Below are 15534 nucleotides of genomic sequence, written 5' to 3'. Positions count from 1 at the left end.
TACGAAAGCAGGTTAGGAAAGCACGTGACCAGGATGCAAGGCCTGGAATTAACCTTGGTGTATTGTGTCTGTCTATGGGGATTCTTAACCACCCAGGACATGGTTGTCCCAAAGGGGCTTTTTCCAAATGGAAACTGGACTTCCTTGGTGTGTTATTTTTCCCCCTTTAAAAACGTTTCTCTTCTCATCCAAGTAACTTCTTAAGTTCAGAGGGGAAGCAAAACATTTTCAAAGAAAACAACAACATCCAGATGATTGAGAATAGCCATTGACATAATACACCAAGACTTGCATCCTGTTTGCATGCTTTCCTAACCAAAAAAAAATCCCAATGCACCTTTGGGGCTTAAGTTGTATTAACTTTTTTTTATAGCTTGGCCAGTTTGTGGCCAGTGCATTCTGTGAAGAGTTTGTTCTAGTGGTCAAATCACCAGACCTGAAACTGGGAAGCTGTTAGCCTCACCTTAGGCATAAAAGCCAGCTGGGTGACTTTAAACCAGTCACTTTCTCAGCCCAAACTACCTCCCAGGGTTATGGGGGAAATAGGGGGAGGAAGGAGTACTAGGTATGTTCGCCACCTTGGGTTACCTATAAAAGTAAGGTAGGAGAAAAATACGCCTGGATCCAGTGTCTTATGTGGAAATAAAGGCCTTAAAAACCTGGTGGAACTTTTGAAGAACTTGAAAGCACTTTAGAAATGCAGAATGTGCTTGAGGCTGTTTTAATTTGCAGCTTTTGCTGACTTCCCACTTTATCTTTCATTCAAGATAATCTTAAAAAGAGATTAAATAGAAGGTCACATTGAGGACCCTGGAGGGGTAGGATTTGTGGAAACTTCACACCCTAATAATGCTGATTGGATAAGCATTTGCAAATCACAGTCCATTTAGATATGCAAAACATCATCCTGATAAAGGAATAATTACACATGTACACTTGTGGCTGAAGGAAAGGAGACCAGTGTTAAGAAAAGAGGGTGAAAAAAGATGAAGCTGCAGGGATATTGAGCAAACTGCAGACTTGTTCAAATCCAGCCATTTTGGAAGGATTTTGGGAACTAAACTCTTGTGGAAAAAACGTGATGCCATGAACATTGATTAGACAGATTACTACTTTTTCTAGAGGTCTTTCTTCCTCTTTTTCCTGCAACCACTGTAGTAGTTTCTTTAAAACCCTGAACTTGCCTGAAGGGAAAGTATGTCTATTTGCATTACAAAGGCCTCTCTGCCTTCTTTGATTTAGTTTTTGCTGAAGGCCAGAGGCATTAACAAAAAGAGAGGATTTAACCCATAGCACTCCTAATTTTTATATTTCTCTTTTTAAAATTGTATTGTAAGCTGTCTGGAGTTGCCCCAAACCTTGAAATAGGCAGTAGATAAATTAATTAAATACATAATGGCTAGTCCTATGGTAGGAAGAGGTATCCTGAGATTGCATCATAGCTTTCTTGCAGTATTCCAGCTATATTTTTCTTCAAAGGCTTAAGATCGTGAAAAATGAAAACTAACCTCTAAAAATAGATCACCCCAAGCCCAGAGAGAAATCAAGTCTCCAGTCTCATCTGGCCATGCTCATCATTCATCCCCTCACATCTTTCCAAAAGAAATTACAAATAGTCCTCAACGTACGGCCACAACCGAGCCCAAAATTTCTGTTGTTAAGTGAGACATTTGTCAAGTGAGTTTTGCCCCATTTTACACCCTTTCTTGCCACAGTTGTTAAGTGGATCACTGCAGTTCTTCAGTTAATAACCCGGTTGTTAAATGAGCCTGGCTTCCCCATTGACTGCTCATCAGAATGACCTCAGGACACATCAATGAGTCAGTTGCCAAGCATCTGAATTTTGATCACATGATCATGGGGGTGCTGCAATGTTTGTGTGAAAAACGGTCATGTCACTTTTTTTTCTGTGCCGTTGCAAGTTTGGTCACTAAACAAACCGTTGTAAGTCAAGTACTATCTGTAAACATCCCTCTGCCCATATATGCTTTCCAAAACTGGCCAGTGGTTTTCAGAAACTTGGTTGATTAGATCTGTAGTTCAAGATGTCAAGCAAGGGAATATTGTATCTCCCATTTTCCCCTCTCACAGTTATCTTCTGGGGTAGGTTGGAGGGAGGCAGGATCCTGAAATTCCAGGTATCTCAACCATCTCTATGGTTGAGGATAGATTGCAACATGCACCTCCCATTTCCTACTCCAGCATCCTTTCTGATCTACCTCACAGCCTCTGGAAGGAATTCTTGCCCACCTTGATGTCTCCGGAAATGCCATTTTGAGGCCTCCCCCCCCTTTTTTTGGTGCAATGAATCTTCACATCTCCCTGATGCACCCCATTCCCATGCAAAAAACAAAAAAAATGCCCTACTTACGCACTTCAAAGCACTTTGTGGCCGTAATCTTGCAGATTGCAAATTTGCTGCTACTCCAACCCCTTTTCATCTAATCCACCTAAACTTTGCAGACATCAAAGTCAGGATTTTTTCCATCGTGTGGAAGTCTCACCAAAAAAAACCCCCCATCTTCCTTGTCAACCTCTGGCCTTGGGTCCCTGGTGCAGTTCTGCCCCCAAAGGATAGTTGCAGCCAGCTGCACCAGTATATATGCCTTAGCGTGCATAAGTGCGCAATTGTGCCTACCATCCCTGTCCTGTTGTCCCCATTTATTCATACCTATTTCCTGTATTCATACTCATGTTTATTCTTAATACCTATTATCTTGTAAGCGACTGACAAATCAGATAAATAAATATTTTTGGTTGGATAGAGGGGCTGTGGAGGGATACCATTCTGTGGGGTTACAGATGTTCCTACTAAGCCACAATGCTATGTGATCTGTTGGTGAAAGAGAATGCTTTTAAAAATCTGTGTTCGGGCATGAAACTCTTCACAGGGCTGATGTGAAGATAAAGCAGAGCAGGAAAGAATTTTGTGCATGAGCAGTATGATGCATCCAACCAATAAATGGGATCTAGTGGGGAAGATGCTTGACTAGAAATGAGGAGATGCAGGTTGAAATCCCCCTTCAAGTGCAGAAGGTTAAAATCACACATTCAGCACAGCCTACAAAACTCTTGGGATAAAAGGGAGCCCCCTCCCCTCCAATATGTAATCTTCCTTGAGCTCTTTAAAATCTCTTCATGGAGATTCTCAATCATCCAGGTCATGGTTGTCCCAAATGTGCTTTTTCAAAAAAACAAACAAAAAAAAAAACAACTGGACATTTTTTTCTTTGACAATGTTTCACTTCTTCAATTAAGAACTTCAGAACTGAAGAAACGCCTTGGATGAGAAGCAAAAAAAAAACCATGTCTAGTTGCCTTTTGGAAAAAAAACATGTTTGGGATAGCATGTGAATTGAATGAGTATCACTTGCAAATACTGCCTACAATGAGATGCACAGTTTTGACCTGCACCGTATTGCAGTTGTTTTAAAACCTTTGGAAACATTCCAAAATTTTATTGAATTTTTTTCCCAGCTTAATGCTAGCATAATGATTTTAACCTTTTAGCAGCCGTAATGGGGAGAAACTAGGCTAAAGACTGGCTCCTGAGAGGAATTCCATGGCTGCGAGTAAACAAATTTTTAAGCACAACTCAACGCCTTAATGCTCACAGTAGCATTCTGGTGTGAAAAGGGAAATTCTAAATACGTATGGATTAAATCACAGCAGATGGCAGCAATTTCATTGGTTGCAAAAAAAAAAAAAAAAAGGAAAAAGTATCCAGGTTAAAACTTAGTTATATGAGGAAAAAAACTCCAGAAAAGCAATAGTAAACCATTTCTGTGGTGCTGCCAAAAAACTAACGCGTATTTGGACGAGCATGATCTTAGAATCTTTCCCTTTAAAATCATACTGAACTATACTTGATTCATTTTAATTGCATGTAGTGGAAGCAAAGTTCATTGTTGGCCTTGCCGTGCCCCTGACTTTTTCTCAGTCCACATTTTGGATTCCATGTCCCCTTCCTACCTGGCTTTGCATTCAGATTAAATGTGGATCATAGTCCCTGGTAGTCCTCAATTTAGGACCATAATGGAGCCTGCCCATTACAGTTGAAAGTCGTGATGACTGTTAAATAAAGCATCCATGTAATCACCTCATTTATGATCCCCTCCATCTCTCCTCTCCCTAATGGGGTCGTTATATGAATGTGTAGGTCATTAAGTGGAGTATGGGGTGCCTCGAGGCCTAGCGCAGGCCCTGCTCTGGCCTTCCTCCACCCCAAAGTGCCCTGTGCTCTGCTTCCTTTGATCCTTTTCCTTTGGGTCACCGCAGGCCTTGGGCCTGCTTCTCACTCGACTGGGCCCCACACCCAGTTCAATGTGGCTACCTCAAAAATGGCAGCCACTTTCAGGAACATGTCATGAAGCTGAGCAATGGAGCACTCTCTCCTTTCTTAACCCCAGCTCTGGAGCTTTTTTGAAAGTTAAGCAAGGAAGATGGTGTGGGGCCCAGTAGGATGCGAAGCAGGCCCAAGGCCTGTGGGAAACTGGTGTGGCAGTATTTTAGGTGGGGGAGAGGCGTAATGTATGTAGCAGTTTTAAGAGGAAACAACTGAGTAGTGTAGTGCTTGTAACTTTGTGATAAGCATTTAAGCTTCATCACTGAAAGCTTTGAAGACAACTGGATTGCTATCTGTCAGTAATGGTGTACGGTCTCCTGCTTGAGTAGGGGGTTGGACTAGATGACCTACAAGGTCCCTTCCAACTGTTATTCTGTTACAAGCTATGTTTGGGTGCAGGGAGGTCCATTGTTACTTCAATGGTTGCTATCCAACTGATTGTAAATGAAGGACAATCTGCACGTATGCATGTAAATTACTTATGCCTATTGTATATAAATGGTATATGTAATTTACAAAAAAAGTTAAAAAAAAGGAATGCAAATGATCAGTCCCTGGCATACACTTTTATTTCCAAAAATTTCCTAAGAACCTTTCTTGAAACTTAAAGCGTGGTAGGTGGTTGCAATCCTGTCTGGAAATGCTGCCATGGGGCCAGTCACAAGATGGTAGCAAAGGCCAGCCTCACTATGCAGTTTGCCTTCTAGTAAATGAATGGGATGAAAAATGCAAACCTTGGTAGCTCTTTCATGCATCGGCAACACCATTTTGTGAGAGCAGCCACAGCAGGCTCTAAACCAGGGGTGTGTCACACACTATCGGCCCACAGGTCGGATGCGTTATGCACAGGCCACGCCCAATCCAGCTCCGCAAATGGGGAAAAACACATCACATGATGGCAACGTGACATGGCAATTTTGACACCTATCCTGTAAACCAGTGATCCCCAACCTTTCTTATGCCGCGGCCCGGTACCTCCAACCTTTTTTATGGCGCGGCCCGGTACCGGCATCAGCTGGGCGCCGCCATCTTGTTTTGATGAAAAAGTGCTTCCGATGAGCTAACCGGAAGCACTTTTTCATCAAAACAAGATGGCGGCACCCAGCGCTTCCGGTGAGCTTTTCCGGGTAGAAAGCCAAGCTCACCGGAAGCACTTTTTCATCAAAACAAGATGGCGGCGCCCAGCAAACCAGCGGCCCGGTAGGACTTGTTCCACGGACCGGTACCGGTCCGCGGACCGGTGGTTGGGGACCCCTGCTGTAAACAATACTTCTCACACTTGACAACTTTAAGATGTGTAGGCTTCAACTCCCAGAATTTATTGTGGTTCGCTGGCAGCAGGTACGGACGGCTGAGGTCTCGGAGAGTGAGGACTTGAATGAGGGGCTTGCATGTGATGCAGGGATGGGGCCAGGACCATCAGGGAGTGGGGTGCTGCCTTTGGAGCTTGTGGAGTCTGGCAGCAGTGATGAAGAGGCCCCCGAGGAGCCTGTGCCCAGCACATATGCGCACAGGGCTGCTCGTAGGAAAGAGCAGCTGCAGCAGCACAGGCGACTCAGGAGTAAGGCTGGAAGGTGATGGTCCCTCCCAGAAGGGATAAAAACCAGCCCTCAGAGATGGGATTCTTTGCAGGAAGCAAAGTTCTTACACTTCAAGTCCTCGTGGAAGTTCAGTCTTATCAGTTTGTTTTCAGAGACTTTTGGCTTTGAATATTTCTTGCACTTAATCTTGTGTTCTTGGCAGCCTTGCAGAACCTTGACAGGGCTTGCTGTTATCTGGGACAATTAGTTTTAATAGCGCTTTGCTGTGAATTAACAGAATTTACAGAGATGCATTAAAGAGGTTTTGCTTTTATCTGTTTTGCATTTGATTTGATTTGATTTGAACGAGGCTTGGATCAGAACAGAATCCAACAGCCAGCATGGAATTCTGGGAGTTGAAGTCCACACATCTTAAAGTTGCCAAGGTTGAGAAACACCGCTCTGAACTTTCCAGATATGGTAGCTCATTCTTAAAAAAGAAGATTCTATTTAAGACTGGGATGTCCGGGGAGAAAAGTGCCAAAAATTACGAGAAAATATCCACAATCATGCAACTGAAACCCTGTCATATTATGGTTTGGGTACAAAAAAAAAAAGAGGGTGGGGGAATAGAAGTTCAAACATATGATTGTAGCCACCCCGAGTTTTGTGACACTATCACCATCATGCCTATTCCCGTTTCTTCATCTTGGCAAGTTTAAAATGAGTGGACTTCAACTCCCAGAATCCCTCAGCCAGCATGGTAAAAATACAACCCAATCAAAACCCTTTAAATGGCATCAAGGAAAAAAAAAAAATCACCCAGCAGTCAGGTACCAGGTCGGCTTGCTTGCGGTTTCTTGTTCTCTCCTAATCCAAAATTATGCCTCAATTTTGAGAGAGGTAGACTGCCTCTGACAGGGAGGTACCACTGCCTGGAAAATAACGACAGGGATCGATAAGGAGTCTGGGAGTTGTGAAATGAAACCCGAATATGGATCGGTGCATCCCATCGTGTAAATATTTCTATATAAACGAAAACCTGTTTTCAAAGACCATTCAGAAAACACCACCATCTTGTGAATCCAAGCCTTATTTTATATACAACTTCTCCAATACACGCAGTTAAGACAAAACACTACCGCCGCCCTTTTTTTCCTCTCCCAACCGGAACAAAGGGCAGGGGGGGGAAAAACAAACATGATTTAGAAAAGGGAAGGGAAGGGGGTAAAAAGTGCCGCAAGGCATTGTGGGATACTCCTTTCCAACCCCAACTTGCAAGGCTGAAAATTCATCGATTCGCACATGTGCTTCTTCTACCATTGGTTTTGCCAGCTGGAGATCCTGAAGGGATTTCCGCTCCCCCCCACCTTCTTATTTTCTCTTCAACCAATCAGGAGTCCTGAACCAAGGGGAAAAGTTTCGCCTTCTTGGGGCCATCACTGAGAAGGCCCTGCTGCGCAGAAGCCACAGAAAACTTGACAAGTTCCTCATCTCTCCGCCCTGGTGGGAAACTTTTCCTACTAGGCGCCACTGATGCACCAGAGGATGGAAGCAGCTTTTGTGTGTGTGTGTGTGTGTATGTTTGTGTGTGTGTGTGAATGCCCTGCTCCAACCTGACTGGGCTAAACGAAGCGTCATGGGCCTCCTTCCTACTTCTAGTTTCCATCGCTGCTAATGGAAATCCAGCTTGAAATCCAACTCCAGGGTTGTTGTTGTTTTTTTTAAGAAAAAGAAAATTTATAAATCGCTCCCCGATTAGAACTTAGTTCTCAACCCTGGGCGGGATAGGGTGGCAGTTCTTATTTTCTTCAGTTCACCCCTGAACAGGCTGGAGTTTGAATGAAGGGTTCCTTGCGGGTTTCTCCAGAATTTGGCTCTGTGCAAGCGTGGTCCTGCGAGCGCCTCTATAACCGTTTGTCCTTCACGATGCCATTCTTCAGGTGATTTCTACGGAGGAGAAACAAACGACAACTAGTGGGGGGAAAAAATCAGCTTTTGCTATTCGGTTGTGCCTTCTGACCATTGCCTCGGGCATGGCCATGCAGATGAGTAGGTGTCATGCCCCTGTCAGAATCTGATTCGGAGAGGGAGGTTGAACAGCTGACTGGGAGTGTGGCTCTGTTGGCTGTGGAAGAAACTGGGGAAGGGCAAAGTCCGACTGGGCCGAGCAGGGGAGAGGTAAAGCAATGCAGAGGAAATTCGGAGGAAGATCCAGGCCCACCCCCTCTTCATCCTAGGGCACGCAGGGAGGAACGGAGAAGGGAGCAACATGAGTTGCGTGGCTTACGGGGGAGGAAAGGGCCCTGATTCCCTTCATTAGCTGCAGCTGGGAATACAGTGTTTAAAAAGGGAAGCAAAGATGTTGGAAGCAAATTGTGAGTTTTCTGGTATTGTGGAGGCTTATCTGGGTTCCTGGCATCTTCCCAATTGTGTGTGTTTTGCTGGCCTTTCAATTCCTTATCCTGCCCTGTCAAGTTAATTACTACAGTGTGGTTTGTATGGATTTTTATTTACAGTTTGTATGTACTTTGTTTTCGGACTGAATTTCCTCCACTTAAAGACTGTTCTTGGGAGAATTTTTTCTCCAGCCGAAGGCAACATGGACATTGGGGGCAAAGTTGGAGATATTAAAGGGACTCTTCTTGCTTATTTGACTGTGTTGCCTTTGTGCCATGCCCCGAGTCATCTGTGGGCGTGGCCCTGGAATCGCCTCTAATATGAGTAGTCCTTGACTTACGGCCACCGTTGGAACCAAAACGTCAGTCACTAAGCAATGCGGTTGTTAGGTGAGCCTTGCCTGATTTTACAACCTTTTTTTGCCATGGTCATTAAACCAATTTGACTTCCCCCACTAGCTGTTGGTTGGAAGCCTCCTGGGAAAGTTGTAAATAGTGATCACATGACTCTGGGATGCTATAAATGTCATAAATATATGCCAAGTGCCTGGATTTTGATCATGTGACCGCTGGAATACCGATGGTCATAAGTGCAAGGACTGGTCGTAAGTCACTTTTTTCAGTGCCACCATAATTTGAAATGGTCGCAACACAACAGGAGTCTCTCTTACTAACCACACTCGTAATGAAAGTCCTGGAAGGTGCACCTGCTCTTTTTCCAGTAGCGGAGATACACACACACACACACACACCCCAAAGGCGCACCCAACTCAGCGCCACAGATTCCAAGAAAGAATTCCAATATAGTTCCAGAAAGGATTCAGAAGTTTGGACTATCAGTGGCTGACCAACAGGGAAACGAATAGCTGTCTGCTACACCTATTCGTCTCTGCCCCCTGCCTTTTCCCCCCCCCCCCAGAGCTAAGGCGGGTCTTAGCTAGCAGCGGTAGCTCTTCCATCCTGAGGACCAGCCCATAGAGTTCTGCTGCTCTCCTCTCCTCTCCCTTCTGCGCATTTGTGTGTCAGGCATGGACACAGCTGTTCCTCCTATTCCTCATCAGCCACATCTGGACCTGGAGAGTGTTGATTCTCCATCTGGGGGCTGACGGACAGCCCAGGCATCCGCCTTCATCTCTATCTCTGACAGCTCGATTCCCACTTCCCCCTCAGAGCTCTCAGACTGCCTTGATGCTGGCCCCGACTCTCGCTCTGCCTCCTCATCTGATTTGGCTGCCAGAGGGGCCTGCAGCTGACAGGCCACAACATCCGTCGCTTCTGGACTTACTTACCCTTCCTTCCAAGAGTTGTGGAGATGAAGCTCCTTGTCTGTCTTCTTAGAAGCAGCATCAATATCATATTCCCGTACATCCTTCACTTCCTGCACGTGTCCCAGCAAAATCTTGGCCACAAAAACAACGATGTACTGCCGAGAGGAGAAGAGGGGGGAAACCCAATCAGCTTTGCTGGATCACAGATTTTCCCATCGTGCTTTTTTGGCCTCTTACCTCCTTCATCAACCTGCCATTTAGCACATGGGGATATATCCATTCTCAGATTCAGGTTTACATTCAATGGTATGGGATGATTTAAGAGTCTCTCTTAGCCTAGCCTACTTCACGAGGCTGATGTGTGATCTGGGCAGTTAGAATCAGTCTGCTGCGGGAGAAAATTCGATCAAAGACACACATCTCGGGTTACTTCCTGTGGGAACAGTAAAGTAAAGGTAAAGGTTCCCCTCGCACATACGTGCTAGTAGTTTCCAGCTCTAGGGGACGCGGCTCATCTCCATTACAAAGTCGAAGAGCCAGCGCTGTCCAAAGACGTCTCCGTCGTCATGTGGCTGGCATGACTAAACGCCAAAGGCGCACAGAACACTGTTGCCTTCCCACCAAAGTGGTCCCTATTTTTCTACTTGCATTTTCTAACATGCTTTGGAACTGCTAGGTTGGCAGAAGCTGGGACAAGTAACGGGAGCTCACTCCGTTACGCGGCGCTAGGGATTCGAACTGCCGAACTGCCAATCTTTCTGATCGACAAGCTCAGCGTCTTAGCCACTGAGCCACCCTTTAGTTCTATGCAAAACCATGTGAGTGTAAAACAATTCAGTTAACAACTGGCTACAGCTAGTGCTCAACTCACTGCCATTCATTTAGCGACCGTTAAATTTACAACAGCACTGAAAAAAGGGGCTTGTGCCCGTTTTTCACACCGATGACCCTGGCAACATCCCCATCGTCGCACGAACAAACTTCAGATGCTCCGCAACGGGTTCATATTTATGATCACTGCAGTAAAAGGTGTGATCACCTTTTGCCACCTCCTGAGGAGGAAAGTCAAAGGGGAAGCCAGATGCACTTAACCACCGGGTTATTAACTTAACAACTGCAGTGATTCACTTAACAACGGTGGCAAGGAAGGTCGCACAATGGGGCAGAACTCAGTTAACTGTCTCACTTAACAACCGAAATGTTGGGCTCGATTGTGGTCGTAGGTGAAGGACTACCTGTAAAAGGGCCATGAAGAGCACAATTATATTTACTAGGTCTATAACTACACCCACATATGCACAACCACAGGCTCTCTCTCAGGACCCTGGAAGCATGGCGTCTCTGTGGCCTACCCTCTGGAAAGAGATTCCCACCAAAATCTAGTGGCTCGCACTGCTGTCATTCAGAAAAGCCAAGAAACCATTGGTCCTTCACCCAGGCTGTAGAGGAGGGAGGGAGGGAAATGGTTGTGTTTGCCAACATGTATCTATTTCTTGTTAATTTTATCTTGTAATTTCTTTGTTCGTTCCTGTGAACCACCCTGAATCATGGAGAGTTGGGTAATAAATACGTTTTGTATTATTGTTGGAGTTCAGAAGATGTGTAGGATCGCAGCCCCAAGAGGGTGTAAGGAATATAGACTTTATAGCAGGTATTCTCAATAGTGGCCCCAAAGTCCTGGATCAACAGTTGGTTCCTAAAGATGCACCTGATTCCTTTGCTATTAACCTTCCACACAATGAATGAAGTGGTTTTGTTGGGCGGAATTTGTGCCTGTTTAGCAGTGACATTTTCTTTGGGATTCTACTTTGCTGAGCTGTATTTATCAATGCAGAAGGCTTTGCAATCTATGTTTGTGAATGTTATTGTACTTTATTGTTTTTGTTTGTAAATAACTCAGAATCTTTAGAAAGGGGTGATATATAAAACCACACATATCCCCTCCTTTATTTGGGGGATCAAAGTAGTTTATATAGCGTTCCCTTTTATTTTTTCCTACAACAACCCCTTTGAAGTAGGCTGGGCTGAGGGGAGGACAGGCCACAATTCCCTCAGGAGCTCAAACCTGAGTCTCCCCAATCCTAATCCGGCACCTTCACCACTACAGATAGTCCTCGATTTATGACCACAATTGAGCCATGGTTGTTAAGTGAATCGCCGTAGTTGTTAAGTGAATCATTCCAGCATTGACTTTGCTTGTCAGAAGCTACCTAGGAAGGTTACAAATGACAAACTCAGCATCCCGGGTGCCAAAGTCTGATCACATAATTGTGGGGATGCTGCTGCAACAGTCATAAGTATGAGAAATGGCTTTAAAGTCACTTTTTTTAAAATACCATTTTGACTTTGAATGGTCATTGAATGAATGGTGATAAGTCAAGGACTACCTGGGTGAAACCAGGGTCAATAGAAGTAACTGTGAGAGGGATCTTGGAGTCTTATGGACAACCAGCTAAATATGAGCCAGCAGTGTGCAGCAGCCGCCAAAAAAGCTAATGCAATCCTAAATTGTATTAACAGAGTCAAGATCAAGGGAAGTACTAATACTACTCTATAAAGCCTTAGTAAGACCACACCTAGAGTACTGCATCCAGTTTTGTTCACACGATAAAAAAGATGTTGAGACTCTAGAAAAAGTGCACAGAAGAGCAACCAGGATGATTAGGGGACTGGAGACTAAAGCATATGAAGAACGGTTACAGGAACTGGGCCTGGCTATTTTAGTGAAGAGGAGAACCAGGGGAGACATGATAGCAGTCTTCCAATATTTGAGGGGCTGCCATAGAGAGGAGGGGGGGTGTCAAGCTGTTTTCCAAGACACCTGAAGGCCAGACAAGGAACAATGGATGGAAACTGAATAAGAAGAGATTCAACCTGGAAATAAGGAGAAACTTTCTGACAGAACAATCAACCCATGGAACAGAAGTTGCCTTCGGAAGTTGTGGGAGCGCCATCACTTGAGACTTTCAAGAAGAGATTGAAGTCCCATCTGTCAGAAATTATGTAGGACCGTGATGGCAAACCTATGGCACGCATGCCACATGTGGCACGCAGAACCATTTGTACTGGCACGTGAGCCGCAGGCAAGCTTACTTCACTGCGCATGTGCGTGCCTCACAGCTGATTTTCGGCTGGTTTGAGGCCTTTTTCGGCCTCCCAGAGGCTTGAAAAAAGCCTCTGCAGGACGAATAGGCCCATTTCATCACTTCCTATTAATACCGGAAGTGACGAAACGGGCCTATTTGGCCTGCAGAGGGTTTTTTCAAGCCTCTGGGAGGCCAAAAAAGGCCTTAAACCAGCTGAAAATCAACTGTGAGGCCCAGTGCAGTTAAGAGGGAGGCAGCGGCGGGGTGCGGGGGGATTGCGCGCATATGCACAGGGGGTGCACATTGCCTTCAGGGTACTGGCATGCGAGCATGCACGCATGAGCGTGCGCACAATTTTTGGCATAGGAGTTCAAAAAGGTTAGCCACCACTGGGTATAGAGTCTCCTCTTGGGCGGGGGGTTCGACTAGATGACCTACAAGGTCCCTTCCAACTTTGGTTATCTGTTATCTGTACTTCACACTGGTTGGTGCAGAGTTGGTAAAAGCCGGACTAGCCTCTGACAGGAGCCCTTTACTTACCAGGAACCAATAGATGTTCATCAGCGTGAGGATAAACAGCAGCACGTTGAAGAAGAAATAAAATGGGATATTGGGGACAGACTGGAGGCTGGTGTGGCAGGTCGTGTAAAGCACCTTCAAGGGGAACCAGTACAAACGGAACCAGAACCTGGAAAAGGACAGTAAAGCTGCAGAAGCAAATTTAGACCAGGGTGGGGAGAAACCTCAGCACACATGGCTGAGAGGGTTGGTTGCTAATTAAAATTACCAGAAAGCTTTCTGCTTAAGAGCAGTCTATCTGAAAAAGGCAGAAGACGGGGCCACGATGTTCCACAGAAGATTCAAGTGGAGCAAGAGCCAAATACAGGTAGTCCTTAACTTACAACCATTCACTTAGTGACTGTTCATAGTTACACCACCACCAAATTTTCGGATGCTTGGCAAGTAGCATATATTAATGATGGTTGCAGGGTCATGTGATCAGCTTTTGCAACCTTTTGACAGGCAAAGTCAATGGGGAAGCCAGATTAATTTAACAACTACATTACTAACTTAACAACTGCAGTGATTCACTTAACAACGGTGGCAAGAAAGGAGGTAAAAATGGGACAAAAGTCACTTAGGAATCCCCTTGCCTAGCAATAGCAATATTGGGCTCAATTGTGGTCGTAAATCAAGGACTACCTACAATAATTCATAATATTCTTCTCCAGTTCCTTTTGTAGGCTGGGGTCCCATTAGATCTGAGGACCACCCTCAAATGAGGTCTGAGGGAACCACACTCACCAACTAATGCTGAAGGAGACGCAGCCGGCATTAGAAATGGTGTCGTTTAAACGGTGGTAAATGCCACCCCGGTACTTGAAGTAAACATTGAGTTTGGTAAACTCCAACTGGATGTCACTGAAGTCATGAAGGAAGAGCACAAGAATCCCTATGTTGTGGTATCTGCGAGGAAAAGAAGAGCGCCGTTATTATGCTCCCAGCTTTTCAATTCAGCAGGCCGCAGATATGAGAGGCCTGATCAAGGAGAGATTCAACCTAGAAATAAGGAGAAATTTTCTGACAGTGAGAACAATCAACCCATGGAACAGAAGTTGCCCTCGGAAGTTGTGGGAGCTTCATCACTCGAGGCTTTCAAGAAGAGATGGGACTGCCATCCACAAGGTCCCTTTCCAACTCTGTTATTCTATTCCACAGTATTTTCCTCACTCCAACGATCCAGGTAAAAATCATGTCACTGCATCTTAATTGACAGCAGGTTTTCAACAGAACAATACAGAGTCTTGCTGCACGCTAGAATTGGCATCGGTGAGTAGATTTGCATAAGAATACAGGTAGTCCTCGATTTACAACTGGCCGTGTATACTTTTTGGTTTCCTGCAAAAAAAAAAGTCCACTGAGTGCAATGGGTTTGTTTAACGACCATGGTCTTCGTTTAATGACCATGGTCTTCACTTAATGACCGACGAAACAAAAGGTTGCAAAATTGGGTGTCACGTGGTAACCTGCTTAAAGACGAGGACAACTTACAACTGTAATTGCAGGCTCAATTAATGTCGTGAATTGAGGATTACCTATTCTTTTTACAAAATGAGAGAATGCCCTATATAGAAATGATGCTGCTGTCACACACGGGCAATTCTGATCTCCTCAGAACTGCAAACTTACGTGAATATCTGCCCTATACACACAGTCCTCGACATACAACCATTTGTTTAGTGATAATTCAAAATTACAACACTATAGAGGTCCATGTTGGCAAACCTATGCCACACATGCTGGAAGTGGCACGCAGAGACATTTTGCCCAGCACGTGAGAGGTCGCCTGGAAGAGCCCCACTGTGCATGTGTGCGCGTGCCGCCATCCAACAGCTGATTGTTGGGTACTTGGCGTGCATGCTCAGGAGGTGGAGGGGTGTGTGCGGAGATACGCACATACGCACAGATGAATGGCGTGCGAGGAGGAGTCTTGCGTGTATGCGCAAAAAAGCATGAGGGGGAAATCACGTGCAGATGTGCGGTGTGCGAGGGGGAATTGTGGACACATGCGCAGATGCATGGCGCACAAGGGGGGAATCACACACGCATGCAGACGTGCGGTGGGGGGGGTCATGCGCATGTGCAGGGGGTGTGGGGGGGACCCAGCACGCATTGCCTTCTGGGTGCTGGCATGCGAGCACACGCAAGCATGTGTGCAATTATCAACACAGGAGCCGAAAAAGGTTAGCCACCACTGCTATAGGTAGTCCTTGACTTATGCCCACAAATTGAGCCCAAGCTTTATTAAGTGAGACATATGTTAAGTGGGTTTTGCCCCGTTTTATGACTTTTCTTGCCATGGTTGTTAAGTGAATCACTGCAGTTGGTAAGTTAGTAACCTGCTTGTTAAGTGAA

The 15534-nt window shown here is 45.3% G+C and overlaps 1 protein-coding gene across 1 annotated transcript in view; it reads right to left on the bottom strand.

Annotated features, from left to right (window-relative positions):
* Window positions 1-6942: 6942 nt before the first annotated feature.
* CERS1 (ceramide synthase 1) overlaps window positions 6943-15534 on the bottom strand; it is a 49000-nt gene continuing 40408 nt past the window's right edge. The window contains exons 4-7 of the mRNA XM_026687624.2: window positions 13924-14085; window positions 13159-13306; window positions 9554-9687; window positions 6943-7815 (exon numbers count right to left, since the gene is read on the bottom strand). Coding sequence (XP_026543409.1) covers window positions 7773-7815; window positions 9554-9687; window positions 13159-13306; window positions 13924-14085 — 487 coding nt within the window. The 3' untranslated portion in view covers window positions 6943-7772. The remainder of the gene's footprint in view (window positions 7816-9553; window positions 9688-13158; window positions 13307-13923; window positions 14086-15534) is intronic.

Source organism: Notechis scutatus, chromosome 1 (assembly GCF_049901735.1).
Source record: "Notechis scutatus isolate UNSWTSFEM ecotype Mainland chromosome 1, rNotScu1.2, whole genome shotgun sequence".
Classification (NCBI taxonomy): Eukaryota; Metazoa; Chordata; class Lepidosauria; order Squamata; family Elapidae; genus Notechis; species Notechis scutatus.
Note: the sequence above shows the minus strand (reverse complement) of the source record. Positions and strands in the feature narration are given on the sequence as shown.